We start from the raw sequence: 15,475 nt of genomic DNA, 5'->3' as shown, positions 1-15,475 counted from the left end.
TTTTTATTCGAGAGTTAAATAACCTCTCAAAGCTTCCGAAGCGTAAAAATCCGGAATCATCAAACAAAAAACTTGATTCGACAGGTGAGAAGACATGTTCCTCTAAATTGTGAAATTTTGAGCAGGAAACCACAAAAAGTAAATTGCAAGCGAAGAAAGAGAGTAATCACAAAAATTGGTACTTTTTTGGAAGCTGGTCCTTGACAACTATGGGAAATTATTTTTTTTAGCTTTTTATATTTAACAACGTAAAATTAAACAGAAAAATACGAATAAAGATTTTACCGAACAAAAAAATCAAGAAAACAGATGAAACAGATGTTTGACGGAGTGGGGTCAAATAAAATATTACAAAACTTCAGAGAAGAAGAGATTGAACACGAATGATTATCAGTAATGATTAATTTCATTGATCTACAATATTGAGAGTCATGTTCAATCCAGTGCGAACGGATTCGATTGAAACCATCTGAAATGAAGATATTTATTTGGGTGGCCTTGAGATTGGAAATCGAATTGTTACCTTATCCTTCAAATTGTGATCCTTGCAATAGGTTAGCAGCTCCTCTTGGTACTTTTGCAACGATCGCTGTTGAGCACAACACAAAGCGCCTCGAAGAAGATCACAAATGCCGCCGAGAGAAACCATTTCTTGATTTGGCGGAGATTCGATGTCTGCACTAGTTTTCACAATTTCTAGAAATGATCTGACGGAATTTAACAGTCTTTCGATTGGCAGCGTCTGGAAATTTAACACCAAGTTAATATATAGTGATCAAACAAACAACTCACTTTAGAACTCTTTTCCGCCGAATCTTTTATATTTTTGATTCTCAACAGAATATTCGATAAGCCTCCTGTTTCCATTGTTTGCACGAATGCACCAATGAAAGTAATAAACTCGGCGACGGTTGTAGATGGAGCACCTACTACGATCACATCCGGATCACTATCCATTAATTCTTCTTTCATTACCACGTGACGTTGATTCACTATCTGATTGATAGGAACTTCAATTTCATGTTGTGTTGATCCAAATTCTTGTTTAATAGATATCGAAATACTTTTAGAATTTTGAATAGTCTCCGGAACTCGTGAAGAAGTTGTCAACTGATTTGAGGAATTATTAACTCCTTTTGAAACTTTCGGAGCCAAATTCTGTTCATTTGTAGATTGTTCTGTTGAAGAACGAGTAAGTGGATGAGTTCTTTTTCTGGTGTTAGTCGATGGTCCGATTCCATCAATATTTCGACAATTCGAAAAATCAGAAGAGTTTCCAGTATTCTCTCCATTTACTGAAAACGGTTCCTGGACTCTTTCAATGGCATTTCCAACGGCATTTCTGAAAGCTACGCTTCTTTTCAAATTCTGGTATTTGAGAATCAAGCTTCCATCATGTGCACTGTACGAAAAAATCGCTTTCTTCTTATCCAATACCACGTCAGCATCTTTTCGAAGCCTTAACACTACCTTTTCTTAAAACAAATACAGAATTCTAAATCACTTACTTCTTTACAAAACTAACATTAACCTTAACTCGTAACGCAAATACCATTTTGATTTTTGTGATCATATCCAAGTCAGACATTGCCGGAATCTCCTGACGATGCTTATTGTTTCTGAAACTTTATTTTCAGCAAAACCTCACAGCATCAAGATGATTGGCTACTCACTGTCCCACCAGATAATTGATATATTTCTCAGTGCAATTTCTGCCCAAGAACTCTTTACAGTAATCTCTGATGCTCCACTCAGTTATCACTTCAGTTTGAGTTTTATCAGCGACGAATTTGAAGAAATCACAGACTTCTTTGTTTCCTTGTACCAAACTTTCACCATGTATCTTATAACTGGTCAATCTTTTGAATTTGTCAACATAAACATCAGCATTTTTTCGAATTCTGAAATTTAAGATATCACAACGGTTAATGACGTTTTATTACTCTTTGAGATCGCGTAAACGAATTTGTCCTTTCGAAATGAATAACATCTTGACTTTAATGGGAATTTCGAATGCAGAAGACCAGATTCCCTGCTTGACCAATTTGTATCTGCAAATCTCCGGAAGATTTCCTTACTAGCAACAACTTAACATCATGTCGTCAATAGCATGTGAAGAAATTAATCACCTTTCATTCAAAATTTTTGTGGTCGCGCAGTCTCCTCCTATGAACTCTTTGAACTTTGTAACGAAGTTCAGAACAGTAATCGGAGAGTCAACAGTCTTCGTCAACTCAGCCAAAAACGTCATCATCTTTTCGTAGATCTCTTGGGGTTGGACATTCGTAGAGTTCTAAAAATTAAAGTAGTCAATATTAACTGCGAGATAATCTTACTCTATCATGAGATCTGTTCACTATAACTTCTTCTTTTTCTTTGTATTCAACGATTCGATTGCTACGGTCTAAGTTAACATCAAAGTACTGCTTCAGTCTGTAAAATAAGAAAAAGATCGAGAATGTCGTGTCGAAACTCACTCATCAAGGAATGGAGCTTCGACTGGTGCTTTGAATGCAAACAGAACTTTGATTTTCGTATGAATGTCGTATTCGATATCTTGTTGAATTTTCTTGCAAACCAAGTCAACTCTGGAAATACGACTTTAGAAAACTTTGTATAAAGCAAAAGAAATCGCGGAGAACTTACGCATTTTGTAAAACAGCAACGGAAAGAAGCGATGTACTTTTCTCATTGAATTCTTCACACATATCTATCATATTGATAGGAGAATCTGCCCGAGTTCCTTTGGTAACAATGAAGAAATTTAATTTGGTATTGTCGAATAGACTCGGCATTTTCTGTAAAAAATAGTTTAAGAGAAAAAATAATCAAAAGGTTACATGCGCCTGGTCCAAAATCTTGTCAAGTGACTGACTTAATTTTCAAAAGCTGCTTTTTTTTCGCGAGACGTGCCTATATTTTAGTTATGTTCCAAAATCTCATGACAACGATAGAATATAACGTTTCGATACTATTTAGCTTTCACGAAAAGCATGAGAAAAAATATGTGGAAAAATTATTTTTGGTAAAAAATACAGTTTCGAAACGTCGATCGCTGCGAGACCACATCAACTCTTGAAAGAAATTGTTGCGTTTGATAGGTGGTATTCGCTTTTGGAGCGTCGAACTACTAGAAAAATACGTTGAGACGTTCGAGAACGTTCCGAAAATCACGCGAAATACATAATTTCAAAAAAGTTTATCAAAAGTTTAGTTGAAATGCTAATCAAAAAGAAGCTATAAAATGTGAAGTAACTTTTGGTCACAACTCACAAAGTAACAAAAAAGCAAGAAACATTTTTTTGCTGTTTTGCTACCTTGCGAATAGATAAATTACAATTAGAGGCGGAACTTGTGAAATATGTTAATAAAGACAACGAGAACATAACAATAAATGTGAGCATTTGTGGTAAAACTTTGCAAAATAATGTAAAAAATAACAGAAAATGAAGAATGGAAAACAAGTTTAGAGAACATTATTCTCATAAATCCACCGAGAAACAATTTCGAGTGAAGTATCCAACGCATCCCGAATAGCTTCGATGGAGATTGTCTATAAAAAGCAATTAAATTTATTTCAGCATGCTTCAGAAGTTTCCAACCTTATCTTGAAAATTAAGCTCTCTCATGAATTCTCTGATTTTCTGATAGAAATCATAAAGAGAAGAATGACTGATTGAACAGACAATTGTTCTGATTGATACAAGAAACTCTTTGAGACTTGTTGATTCTTCGTGTTCAGACAAGTTCCATCCGGCATTGTGCATAAAGATTGAAAGGCACGATTCAAGGAAATCGAGAAGGATGTTGATGGGAACTTCCTGAAAACATAATAACTATAAAGTCATCTACAGCGCTTTAATAGTCACTCACTTTATCATGTTCTCCCAAAACTCTGACTAATCCCTCCATGTTCTTGACAACATAGCTCATAATAGGAGAATTTAATTCCACCAAATATGAGAGAAGATGCTGAAGAAAGTCTTTGAGACTCGATGTTGCTGGTTTTTGAATGTTTTCCTTCATTTCCGAATCCTCATCATCATCCGAATCGAAATGATTGAAGACTTCTTCCATCGGAACTTCAATGAAGCCGTCTTCTTCCTCATCAATGTTTGTTTGTTTTGGAAAACTTGGTAAGAATGAAACTGATTCAACAATATTTTGATCCTCCTCAGTCTTATTTGGAATCTCGCAATCCGATTCTATTTGGTTTTCGACGGCGATCTCGTTTGGTTCCAACCCATCAGAACCAGCTTCTAGACGATTTTCCTTGTGTTCGTCAATATCGGTGATATCAATTTCAGATTTTCTGTTAGTTTTGATTGATTTTTCAATGGATCCTTCGCGTGTTTCGAGATAGTCAGAGTCTGAATTTCTTTTCTGATATGTCCCAGGAAGTTTTTGATATCTCCAGTGACTTTCTTCACTTTTGGTTTCCAGACTATAATTTATATCTCGAACCAGATTCATTCGATGAAATTTTTCAGAATAACCTTCACTTATACTCGGTTTATAACTGTGATCTCCCTCAAGAGTCAAAGTTTCGTCGTTTGCGGCGTATTTAGTGATTCTATTCTGATCATCCACTTCCACTTTTCCAGTTTCTCGCAGCCTAAAATTAATAATTCGTATTTATAAAATAAATACTGCACTCACTTATCCAGAAAGTTTCGATCGATCTGCGCACTTGTGATAAAAATCATTCGAACTTTAGAAGGTAAATCGTAATATGGAAAAGAGTGAATTTTGTTTCTGATTATCCGGAATCTGAACTTATTTCTTCAGAATTTCATGCTTTGATTAAATAAAAACAAACCTCTCTTCAAGGTAAATCACATTGGGTAAACATTTGGCCGACGCCTTGTATTCTTTTGCCAGGGTTTCTATATTGATCGGTGTCAATAATGTTTTTGATTTTTGAGCCAACCACTCCATCATTTTTATTTCATAGCAGCCGGGATAAACTTTCTGAAAAATAGAAGTGGGAATCCGGTCTAATTTAACATCTAAATTACTACATGTTTTCCACTTAATTCGAGATTTCCATTTATATCTCTGTATTTTGTGATTCGTTGTTCATTGTCCACTTCAACTTCTGCATTACTTCTTAACCTAAAATTAGAAAATTATTAAATCGATTTCAAATAATGCTTTTATCTTACTCAATCAGAAATTCTGCACTAACCGAACCACTCAATGCAAAGATAATCTTCACTTTCGCATCTCTATCACAGTTATCCAGTTCATGAATTTTATCACGAATTCTTTGAACTCTAAAAACAAAAAGTTTTGAGCAAATGGATGAGAAAAGTTCTTACCTTTTCGTCAAGCACTTCTCAGAATAACGCCTTCCATTTTGCCTTTCGAACACTCTGATCAGATGAGCAATAGTTATCGGCGCCGTGACATTTTGGGTGTTCTCAATCAGGAATCTCACTAATTCAGCATGTTCTTCTGGTGTTTCACCGGGTGGCATTAGCTGGAAAATTTGAAAATATTTTTAAAAAAGTCTTGAAGTCGAAGATTAATTTTTACTTTTTGTCAGCGGCTTCTCAGAGATTGCTCAGTCTATTTTTTGTATGTTTTTTTCACTCTCACGACAGAATGCACGCAATTCGAGTACTGTAGCTGAGTCCTTCTTCTGTCCTTCCGAAAAAGAAGTTCTCAGTTAGTTTTCCACTCACTTAGGCTTCAGTGATAGACTTGATAACTCAGGGAAAATACGACGATTGATATGAATATTTACAGTACATTTAACAACCATTTCTCATTTATTGAAGTTTACAAAATATTTATTTAAAAAAGTAAAGTTTCAAGCAAACAGTAACAGAAAAAAACAAACAAAAACAAGAAGAACAACAGGTGCAGTCAAAATATAATTTTTCGAAGCAATTCGAAAACAAGACACAAACAATTATCTAATCCAGATTTTTTGAGAACCAGCTCAACACGACATCAATCATCACTTCCAATCCTGTGCGAACATTTTCGGCAGGGATTTGCTGAATAAAAGAAAATAGATTATTGCCAACTTTTCTAGACGAAACCTTATCTTCCATGCGAAGATGTTCAAGAATGGCTAAAATTTCCTGATGAAAACCGAATAACATTGGATTATTGAAATAACTGATGGAAGCTTTGAGTACAATTAGAAATCCTCTGAAACTTGTTGACTCTTCCTTTGGTTTTACATCCCATTTCACGTTTCCAGTTACAACTGCAAGACATGATTCGAGGGAATCAAGGATAACACCGGTTGGAATGTGCTGTAAGGATAGACACGAGCTGGTTTTTTGCGATTTTAGCTCATACCTTATCATCGACTCCCAGGATATCAATAGATTCTTCTATTCTCTTTTTTATTGGATTCAGTGTTGGTGATCCTAATGCCGACACTACGCCACGAAGTCGATTGAAAAATGCTTTGAGACTGATGAAGGGGTCGCCGCGTGGAATCGCTGAATGTGTAAGATAAGTCAATGCAGAGAACACAGGACTGCTTACCGTAACTGACTGGTTCACTATCTCTGGAATCATTTTCTTTCGAAATCTTCCTTTTCTTTTCGACTGGTTCAGACTCTTCAGGCATTTCGACTCTTTTATAACTCTCGCTTGATGTTGGGAAATTAGGATCATTGTACTCCGAGTGATTTTGATTTTCCATCTGTACACTATCATCTTTTTCCACTTCTTCATTTTTCGAGGCACTTTCTCTCCTCTTCTGAAGTCCAAATTTCGTTTTTAGCAGCCAGCTGTGATCCCCTTTGAGGCTCAAACTTCCATCAAAGGCCTCGTATTTACTTATTCTGTTCTGATCATCAATTTCCACGTCAGCAATTTCGCGCAGTCTAAATTTAAAAATTCGCAATAAGTATAAAAAGTGGTTAACCCACTCTTCAAGAAAATTGTCTGTAACTGGAACACTCAAAGCAAAAATCGCTCTCACTTTCGCATCTATGTCCAGCTCTTCAATTTCGGCGATCTTCAGACGATTTTTTTGAATTCTGAAAAAAGAAGATTTTGTTTTGTCCATAGCATAAAGTGATACCTCTTATAAACAGTACTTCTTGCAGCGGTTCCACGTTGTTTCAACAATTCTTTCGTCAATTCTGTCATATTCATTGGTGAAGTCGCATTTTTTGTTTTTTCAACGAGAAATTTGATGGTATCATTGATTTCGATCTGATTAACCTTTTTTGAAGTTCTTGCGACAGTAGAATCACTGGTATCTTTATCATCAACTGGATTTATTTCTTCAATACTAGTTCCTTGAGTTGTCTGTCGTATTTCCTGTATGTAAGCATTTTTAGATGCTTGACATTTTGCGGACATGCTATGATCTCCTTCCAATTCCAAACAACCGTCGTTCGCCACGCACTTGGTGATTCTTTTTTGTTCATCTACCTCAAGATAAGCATCTTTTCGAATTCTGAAAATCAATTTTTAAACGGTAAGAGAGAGTTTCACCTACTCTTCCAAAACATTATCCAAAAGTTTTGTACTCGAAATGAACATCATCTTGATTTTGGTTGTTATATCATAATCTTCCGATTCGTAAATGGCGTTTTTAACATGAGGGTATCTTAATTCTAATGAATGAATTTTCTCCGTACACCCCGTAACTATTTGAAATTCTTTCACAAATCTTGAATCGGCCATAGGGAAATCTACAGTCTTCGCTTTCTCAGCTAAAAATTCCATCATCGTCTTGTCTTGCTGTTCGGTCCGACGCTTTTGATATGCCTGAATCAATTTATATTGCTTGTGGTTGAAAATATCATTATAGTTACATGTTTTCCTTGCAAAATCAAACTTCCGTCTTTCTTTTTGTATGCAATGATTCGATGAAGGGAATCGAGTTCCACATCAGCCTCTTTCCTCAATCTGCAAATTAAATAGATAAAGACAAGAAAATGCAAAAAGATTAATGATCTCACTCTATCAAGAAATCAGGATGGACCGAAGCACTCAGTCCGAACATCATTTTAGTTTTTGTGTCAGTATCGTAGCCATCCCATTCATGAATATATCGACGCCATTTATCCAGTCTGGGAAATGAAATGTTCATTTTTATTGTATTCTATAAGCATCTACCTTTTTCTTAAGCAATTCACAGACGCTGACGATGAAATCGTCTGCTTGAACTGAATACACATTGTAGTTATCGGGATCGGTACACGAACATTCTGTGTTTCTTCGGCGAGAAACTTTTTGAATAGTTCTTTTTCTTTTTCTAACTCGGCTAATGTTGCCATTACTTTGAGGAGAAAAACTTGAAAAATAGCTTCGAAGCTGCGCGAGCCAAACCCTTCAAGATTTTTGCTGCACTGTTTGCACAGTTTGCAGCAACTTAAACAAAGCGCGGTTACTGTAGTCGTAGAAAAGCGCCGCCGTGTTTGCGGAGCTGTTTTCGCTTTTCGCGCAGACGTTATCACTTTGTTTTTGTTTTTCAAGAATCGTGATTGATCATCAAAAAGTGAGCATATATACTTTAAATACTTCCAGATTTTTATCAAAATGGAAGGGCTCAATTTGAACAGTTTCCAAGGAGGAGACAGTTGGGATAGCACTTCAAAATTAATCAAAGAAGAACTGCTGGATGATGACTATTTCAAGATTCCGGTCCCGAAAGTAGAACCAGTTTTTGAGCAATGCGAACCGACATCCAGTTGCTCGCCTCCTCAGAAGAGAAGAAAATATGAACAAAAGCTGAGCTGGAGGCAAATTATTCAAAGCTCGGTGTCGAACAGCGACGATTCCGAAACTCAGAAACGTTCAAAAAGCGAAGACCAAGTTCAATGTCGGCTGTGCCAGCAATTAAACCACTCTCGTCAAATGAAAACTTTTGTTTCGGAGATGGAGAAGTTATTATTGATGCTGGCACATCTTCTCAACAAAACATATTCACTCGAAGAAGCTCAATCCTTTATTTTAAATGTAACAAATCATCATTTTATCTGCACGATTCATTTCTATGAATCAATAGATTCAATATACTCTGCACTAGACGGTAGAATCGTCAATGGACTCTTTGAATGTTCTACAGAAGCTTTGGAAGAGTTTATGATCACTGTGAATAGTTTATGTCACTGCATGACACCTTTAAAACTTTGCGACGTTTTATATCAATTCAAGTTGAAAAACAAGTGGATACCCAATACGGTTAGCCATCAAGATTAGTTTTAAAAAGTAACTCTAGCAAATTTTTTGCAGCTTCCCATCAATACTATCTATAGGCAACGTCATGCATCTTCTATCGTCATAACTGAAAACCACGAAGAATGTTGTTCATTCTGTCATCAATCGAAAAAGCCAGAAGAATTGAAATATGTATCACTAAAAACTGAGAAACTGGTCTTCATGATCGCATCCATTATTCGAAACGAATGCACTTCTCTGCAAGGTGCTCGTTTTATATACGAAAAAAGTGAGAAAGCAGTTTGTCGTGATCATTTCACTGAAGTTATTCTGGACATTTTCGCTGTTCCGCTGGAAAAGGTGATGAGAATCGTGAGATCACTTGGATCAAAAATCACTCCACAGGAATTCAAAATAGCATTGAAATACTTTATCTTAAAAAATGATGGATCATCAAAGGAAAGTAATCCAATTACGCAAATCACAAAAAATGATTCAATAAAATTGGAAGTCGACGATTCAATCGAGGAGACCAAATTTTCGCATACCGAAGATTTCATGAAACTTTCCGAAAATCGCGCCAATCGTTCAAATACAGTGAGTTAGAGACCATCTGAAATGTCAGCTTTAAATTCATTGCAGCCAGTCGAACACCTTCCTGCACGTTCCATTTCAAATGGTCTACCATTCCAAGCTCTTATTCAACAAAAACATCCAGTTGTACGATGCTCAATATGCTCTCAAATAGAAGAGTCACCGAACTTAACAGCAATATCTCAAAACGATAAACTGATTCTGATGGTCAAGTCGATTCTCTGTAATGAGAACACAGTAGAACAAGCGAGACAGTTTATGTACGACAAGAATGATCATCTAATTTGTATTCGTCATTTATCTGAAACAGTTCGTGCAATCTACAAAAATCTTCACATCAGTAATTATGAAAGAATGGTTTCAAGCTCCCTCGACATATTGATGAAAATTGTGGAGTCGTTCAGAGTGATACTGACGTTGGAGGATTTTCTGAAAGTATTCAAAGAATTCGTGTCAGTTAATACTATAACTTGTACTTCAAATGATCTTTTCAACACTGCGAATAATCTTGATAGTAGGTGAGCCCTGCATTCTAGTGTTATTGTTCTTCAACATGTTATTTTCAGTGCTTCTGCTCCCAAATATTTCCCAGGGCGTAAAAGGAGGACGCAGTGTGCAATTTGCTTCCAATGGATAGAGTGGCAATTCACAAAATGTTTGCATTTGGAAGATACGAAATTTGTTGTCATAGTTGCATGTATTCTCAGTGGTAGATGTACTCCAGAACAAGCCAAAACGTTTGTTTCGAACAAAGATTATCGATCCGTTTGTATTTCACATTTTTCGGATGTTTTCGATGAAATTCAAAAATGCATTGGATTCGGAGATATGAAAGATATTTTTCACTGTGGAGATGGACCGAAAAGAAGAATAATGACAGCTGTGAATTCAGTAGCTCCAATGATCAAATTCACTTCTTTCTGCGAAACATTCTTGAGCTTTCTCAATGGAAACAAAAAACTGATGATTGCAGTGGTAAAGCAATGTAAAATAAAGTAAATTCCTTTAAAAAATATTTTCAGTTTGATTCTGCCAACTGCTCGGAAAGAAAGGATAACATTGAGTCTACAAGTTCTCAAGTGTGAGTAATTGTTGTAATCTTAATATAGTTATAGTGATAAATTATTCCAGGTCCGCAGTGAAAGAAGAAGGAACAAACGGAGAAATTCCGAATGCCGACCCACATCAAGTCGTCTCTGATTTTGGGTATTTAATGCTGCGTCCAAAGTAACTTTTCCGCGGAAAATCCGCGCGGAAAAAGTGTCCAAAGTAGCCATTTCTTTTCCGCGTTTTCCTCTGCGCCTTTAAGGTAATCGCGGCGAGACCAGCTCACTTTTTTGGAGGGAATTCAAAAAAAAAATTTAATTTCGAAAATTTAACTTTCCCTCCTAAAAAATGCGCTGGTCTCGCCGCGATTAGCTTAAAGGCGCAGAGGAAAACGCGGAAAAGAAATGGCTACTTTGGACACTTTTTCCGCGCGGATTTTCCGCGGAAAAGTTACTTTGGACGCAGCATAAGATATATTCTTGTCAACAATCAGCTCACTCTTTCATTCTAGAATGACTGCTTCGGAAGTACCTCATGGAGATTTCTACAGACTATGTAAAGTCTGCAGTCAATGGAATCATGAAAACAAAATGAGACTTTCTTTATTGCAAATTGAGAAAGTTGTAATAATGTTAGGCGCAGTTCTCACAAATACATGGAGACTTGAATCGGCTGCTCATTTCGTGAAAGTTGGTAGAGGGAATCGTCCAACTTGTATATCTCACTTTTCGGAATCAACGAACGCAATTTTTTCGGCGCTTGAGGTTGAAAGCTTAGATGACGTGGCAACATGTTCACCGGAATCAATGAAAACCTTGATGAATGTTGCGAGATGCTTCTGTGATTGGTTGAATCCTCCAGAGTTTTGTAAAATTTTAGAAAGCTTCCATGAAATTAATAAAGAAATTTTATGAACGGTGGGTGCAAATTTCAGATTTTCGTCAAACAGTACAACTTTTTTTTCAGAACTGACACATCTACCCCAAAGGAATCAAATCAAAGAACTGTCACGTTTTAAAATTATATTTAAATTTCCCCAATCTTTAATGAATTTTGTTACCACATCACATAAATAAAATAATTGTGTGTTGTTTGTTTTGTTTCTCGGAAAGGTAGATCTTGAGCTCCGACTAATATTTTTGTGTTTTCTCTGAACTTTATAGCTGTTCTTCTCCCTAATAATGTTCAGAAAACAATTTTTTCATAAATTTTCTCAGTTATCAAAATTGTACCGGGTAGGTCAATTTCGGGTTTTGTAGACCTACAACGAAGATGATAATAACCAATTCGCGCGACCTTCGTGGCGGCAAATTTGGTTGTTTTTCTCGAGGCAAATCGGCTCATTTTTCTAGTTTTTTTTTTCACAAAAGGCTCAAAATATAAATGAAATGCCAAGTTTTTAGCTGAAACTTTTCAAAGTTATTTTTTCTAGCCTTTTTCGTGAATTCAATAGTTTTCTTTTCCAAGAAACGTCTCCAATTAATTTTTTCAGATGAAGTTCATTATACAACCGAATAAATTGTTCAAAACGATGAATTTCGATAGTATACAAATGAATATCAAAGTGAGAACTGTAGAAGTGTTACTATACGAGACAAATGGAGAGCAATATCAATTCGTGTTGAATCAGTCACCGGTTGGAGATCTCTTTGCTGATATTCATGTCCAGAAGATTATGTATAAACGACAAAAATATGTGATGGATGAGAAATGTCCGAATAAATACCTGTTAGCAACGGAAAATGCATGTCTATTAATCCGGAAGATCCTTCTGCATGAGAACACCAAAATCAAAGAATTCCAAATTCGTTTTTTGAAGCCCGCAGCGGTTGCCAAGAATAACACTCTTGAAACTCACATCCGAGATTACAATGAAGGAGTTTATCCATTTTTCAAATTTATGGTCGATAACGTCTTCATGTACGATAGAGGACCAGGAAAACCATCAAAGGAGAACTTCCGATTGAACGTGGAACATCTCATTCTTCGACACAACGGAAAACAAGAAAATCTCATGTTGTGGTTACCGTTTCTGAAAGAAAGTAAGCTGAGTGATCTGTTGTCTGTTTATTCAAACTATTTTTGTTTTCAGAAGTTCTCAAAGTCATCGAAATATACAATATAATGAATGAGATTCCAAGCGAATTCACTACTGTATGCGCAACACCACAGTGGCTTGCGGCGGAAGAAGCGTACGGATGGACACAGAAACCAATCCAGTTACCACTTGAAGGTTATTGGAATTTGAAAAAGTTTCATTTCCATTTTGATGTGCCCACCCCGAAAGACTTGGCACACCTCGTTCTTGTAAGTTGAATTTTCAGAAGATATTTGTTGCTAGTTGATTTCCAGCACTTCACTTGTCATGGAAATCTGATCGAAGGCAGAATGACGATAAGAGGCCATGAGAACGTATTCAAAGGACTTTGGAAATCAGAAGACGAAAAAGCACAAAAAGAGGGTGAAGAACTTCCGGCCATATTGACATACAAATGGAATTGTAGTGATGGAAACGTGCTGAGAGCGACCGTTGGTGTAGACTTAGTTGTCTTCGTGAAAGGCCCACTCGCCCAAGTTTTCCCCCATTACATCTCACAACCCACGAAATAGTTTCTTGACTTTCTTTCCCTCCAATCACTCCAATATTCATCTTCCATTCGTTCATGTTTCTATCACTTTTACAAATCTCTACTCACCCTAAATCGTATTAATTTGACCTAATTTATTATTTGTAGTAATTCCCTCATTCATGCACCTTTTATTCTCGATCTATGTACGCTTTTAACTAATAATTATCCGGTTTAATCGGGATATGTCGACTTCAATAAACACGTGTTTCGAGCATGTTTTAGATCTCTGTTATTACGAACATTCGCTCTGAAAATGGATTAGAATAACAAAAGAAGGTTCATTTGAAAATAGTAATAGGAAAGGACTGGAAAACGGAAATTACGAGAACAAGCACAGGCAACCGATGTGTTTGATTATGTTTCGCCACTGATCGGAGATCAGCTTTGTCAAGATGTTCATCGCTATTCAAGAACCTCTCTGTGTCGTAGATGGTATACTGTAACGAATTTGAACTCTTCTCCGTAAGCTTGGTAAGAAATATATGATAGCAATTGGATCAATGCAAGGAAATATAGAGACAGCGATGACGGATGATAGGTAAATCCAACGGAAATCGAGGAGGAAGATGGGACCAAACCATACGGAAAGGCAAGGTATTAGACTGACACATATCGGGATGATAGTCTGTACGGTGAGTGCATTGAATAATTGTCTCTGGAGTCTGAGAGTTTTCTCACTCAGATTCACGTGCACTTTCAGCTTTTTCATTATCTGAAATATGTGGAATTTGAAAGGAGAAGAAGAATGGGAATACAGTACCTTATGCCCCAATACAAAATATAAACCCATTGAATAAATGGTACTTGCAGTGACAATAGTCACTCCAATCCATGATCCAATAACTACATTATCACTGCCTTCCCGATATAACGCTATCACCATATTCGTATCATGTGAATTTTCATGATATAGGTCTTGAAATGAGTCATGAATATAACTTGTCCTTTCAAAATCTCCATAGAAAAAGCGTTCACAAACCTGGAAAACACTGTCAATGTTTTCAGGACAATACCTAATCTCACCCAAGCCCACAGCATCACATGAGAGATACAGTAGACAAATGTCCCCACCAAACCAAATGGCATAAACCATTCTTGAATGAGATTGCTCTTATGTAGAGCGAGATATCTATAAATGAAATGAGCATGAAGAATTGCATATGTAACAGTTATGAATCCACAACGAACTGAGAGAGCTAAATGGCCAAGTGGGGAGAAACGAACGAATGGACCTTCTGAAACGAAGACAACGAAGGCGTAACGGTAGACGTGGACACACTGAAATTTCAATTGGTTTAGGAATCCACAGTCAAACTCTCTCACCAAAGGAACCAATGCATCATAAGATGAACATAACATGTTGGAAAATGAGAAACTGATGAGAAGAAGTCTATAATTACCCAATTGAAGTTTCTTATCACTAATCAGTATTTAGATAAATGAATATGGGATTGAAGATAAAAGCCAAAAGACCACAGAGTTTTGGAATGTAGTAATGGGCGAAGTTGACGTACATTGTCGTATTATGTGATAGACTGAATGAGCATTGTTTTTAAGACAATTCACTTTCAGACAAATACGGAAATTACTTATTTTGTGGGCGGGAAAGTTTGTGTTTTGGTCTCATCTGAAGTTTCGGCGAATCCGATTGAGCTGCCAACAACAATAATTTTTATCATTTTCATCCGTTTTATCGACAACACCAAGCGCTTGACGAGTCATAACAGATTACTCTGCACCCATGTAATTATTGTAGACATATTTAAACTTATAGAGTTTAAAAAGTTTTATTTCATTTATAGTTTTCTGTTGTTCTGATCATTTGAGGCCCCACAAATCGGGGAGAAACGTGGTGCGGGAAACACGAATCGAGTTTTAAGTAGTTTTAAGAGGAAAAATGTAGTTTTAAGAGGAAAAATTACCTTGAGCAAATTTTTTTGCAACTGCCGCACAGTTTTCTCGCGACTCCGACCCTTTCTCCCCGAATTGTATTTCCCCGAATGGTATTTCCCCGATTTGTTTCTCCCCGATTCGTGTTTCCCGCACCACGTTTCTCCCCGATT

The 15,475-nt window shown here is 36.5% G+C and overlaps 6 protein-coding genes across 6 annotated transcripts; 2 read left to right on the top strand and 4 right to left on the bottom strand.

Annotated features, from left to right (window-relative positions):
* Nucleotides 1–406: 406 nt before the first annotated feature.
* Nucleotides 407–2,795, bottom strand: GCK72_019834 (uncharacterized protein; the record flags this gene model as incomplete). The annotated part of the gene is made up of 10 exons (XM_053733253.1): nt 407–469; nt 524–742; nt 793–1,459; nt 1,509–1,619; nt 1,674–1,901; nt 1,944–2,051; nt 2,130–2,293; nt 2,337–2,433; nt 2,478–2,588; nt 2,647–2,795. The coding sequence occupies 10 exons, from the start codon at nt 2,793–2,795 to the stop codon at nt 407–409; spliced, it is 1,917 nt and encodes a 638-aa protein (XP_053582166.1).
* A 671-nt stretch (nt 2,796–3,466) lies between these two features.
* GCK72_019833 (uncharacterized protein) lies at nt 3,467–5,479 on the bottom strand (the record flags this gene model as incomplete). The annotated part of the gene is made up of 9 exons (XM_053733252.1): nt 3,467–3,553; nt 3,603–3,821; nt 3,874–4,370; nt 4,497–4,615; nt 4,660–4,770; nt 4,820–4,971; nt 5,019–5,115; nt 5,166–5,276; nt 5,322–5,479. 9 exons carry the CDS (start codon nt 5,477–5,479, stop codon nt 3,467–3,469), a joined length of 1,551 nt encoding a protein of 516 aa, XP_053582165.1.
* A 442-nt stretch (nt 5,480–5,921) lies between these two features.
* On the bottom strand, nt 5,922–8,258 carry GCK72_019832 (uncharacterized protein; the record flags this gene model as incomplete). Its single annotated transcript, XM_053733251.1, has 10 exons — nt 5,922–6,005; nt 6,051–6,269; nt 6,316–6,461; nt 6,508–6,851; nt 6,897–7,007; nt 7,052–7,432; nt 7,475–7,746; nt 7,794–7,887; nt 7,941–8,051; nt 8,098–8,258. The coding sequence occupies 10 exons, from the start codon at nt 8,256–8,258 to the stop codon at nt 5,922–5,924; spliced, it is 1,923 nt and encodes a 640-aa protein (XP_053582164.1).
* A 262-nt stretch (nt 8,259–8,520) lies between these two features.
* On the top strand, nt 8,521–10,966 carry GCK72_019831 (uncharacterized protein; the record flags this gene model as incomplete). Its single annotated transcript, XM_003116398.2, has 6 exons — nt 8,521–9,165; nt 9,217–9,738; nt 9,784–10,253; nt 10,302–10,710; nt 10,758–10,816; nt 10,867–10,966. The coding sequence occupies 6 exons, from the start codon at nt 8,521–8,523 to the stop codon at nt 10,964–10,966; spliced, it is 2,205 nt and encodes a 734-aa protein (XP_003116446.2).
* A 1,308-nt stretch (nt 10,967–12,274) lies between these two features.
* GCK72_019830 (uncharacterized protein) lies at nt 12,275–13,392 on the top strand (the record flags this gene model as incomplete). Its single annotated transcript, XM_053733250.1, has 3 exons — nt 12,275–12,824; nt 12,875–13,089; nt 13,135–13,392. 3 exons carry the CDS (start codon nt 12,275–12,277, stop codon nt 13,390–13,392), a joined length of 1,023 nt encoding a protein of 340 aa, XP_053582163.1.
* A 426-nt stretch (nt 13,393–13,818) lies between these two features.
* Nucleotides 13,819–14,771, bottom strand: GCK72_019829 (uncharacterized protein; the record flags this gene model as incomplete). Its single annotated transcript, XM_053733249.1, has 4 exons — nt 13,819–14,124; nt 14,173–14,391; nt 14,436–14,690; nt 14,736–14,771. 4 exons carry the CDS (start codon nt 14,769–14,771, stop codon nt 13,819–13,821), a joined length of 816 nt encoding a protein of 271 aa, XP_053582162.1.
* Nucleotides 14,772–15,475: the final 704 nt, after the last annotated feature.

The sequence above is a fragment of the Caenorhabditis remanei genome, chromosome V, assembly GCF_010183535.1.
Source record: "Caenorhabditis remanei strain PX506 chromosome V, whole genome shotgun sequence".
Classification (NCBI taxonomy): domain Eukaryota; kingdom Metazoa; phylum Nematoda; class Chromadorea; order Rhabditida; family Rhabditidae; genus Caenorhabditis; species Caenorhabditis remanei.
This window is presented reverse-complemented; position numbering and strand designations above follow the sequence as displayed.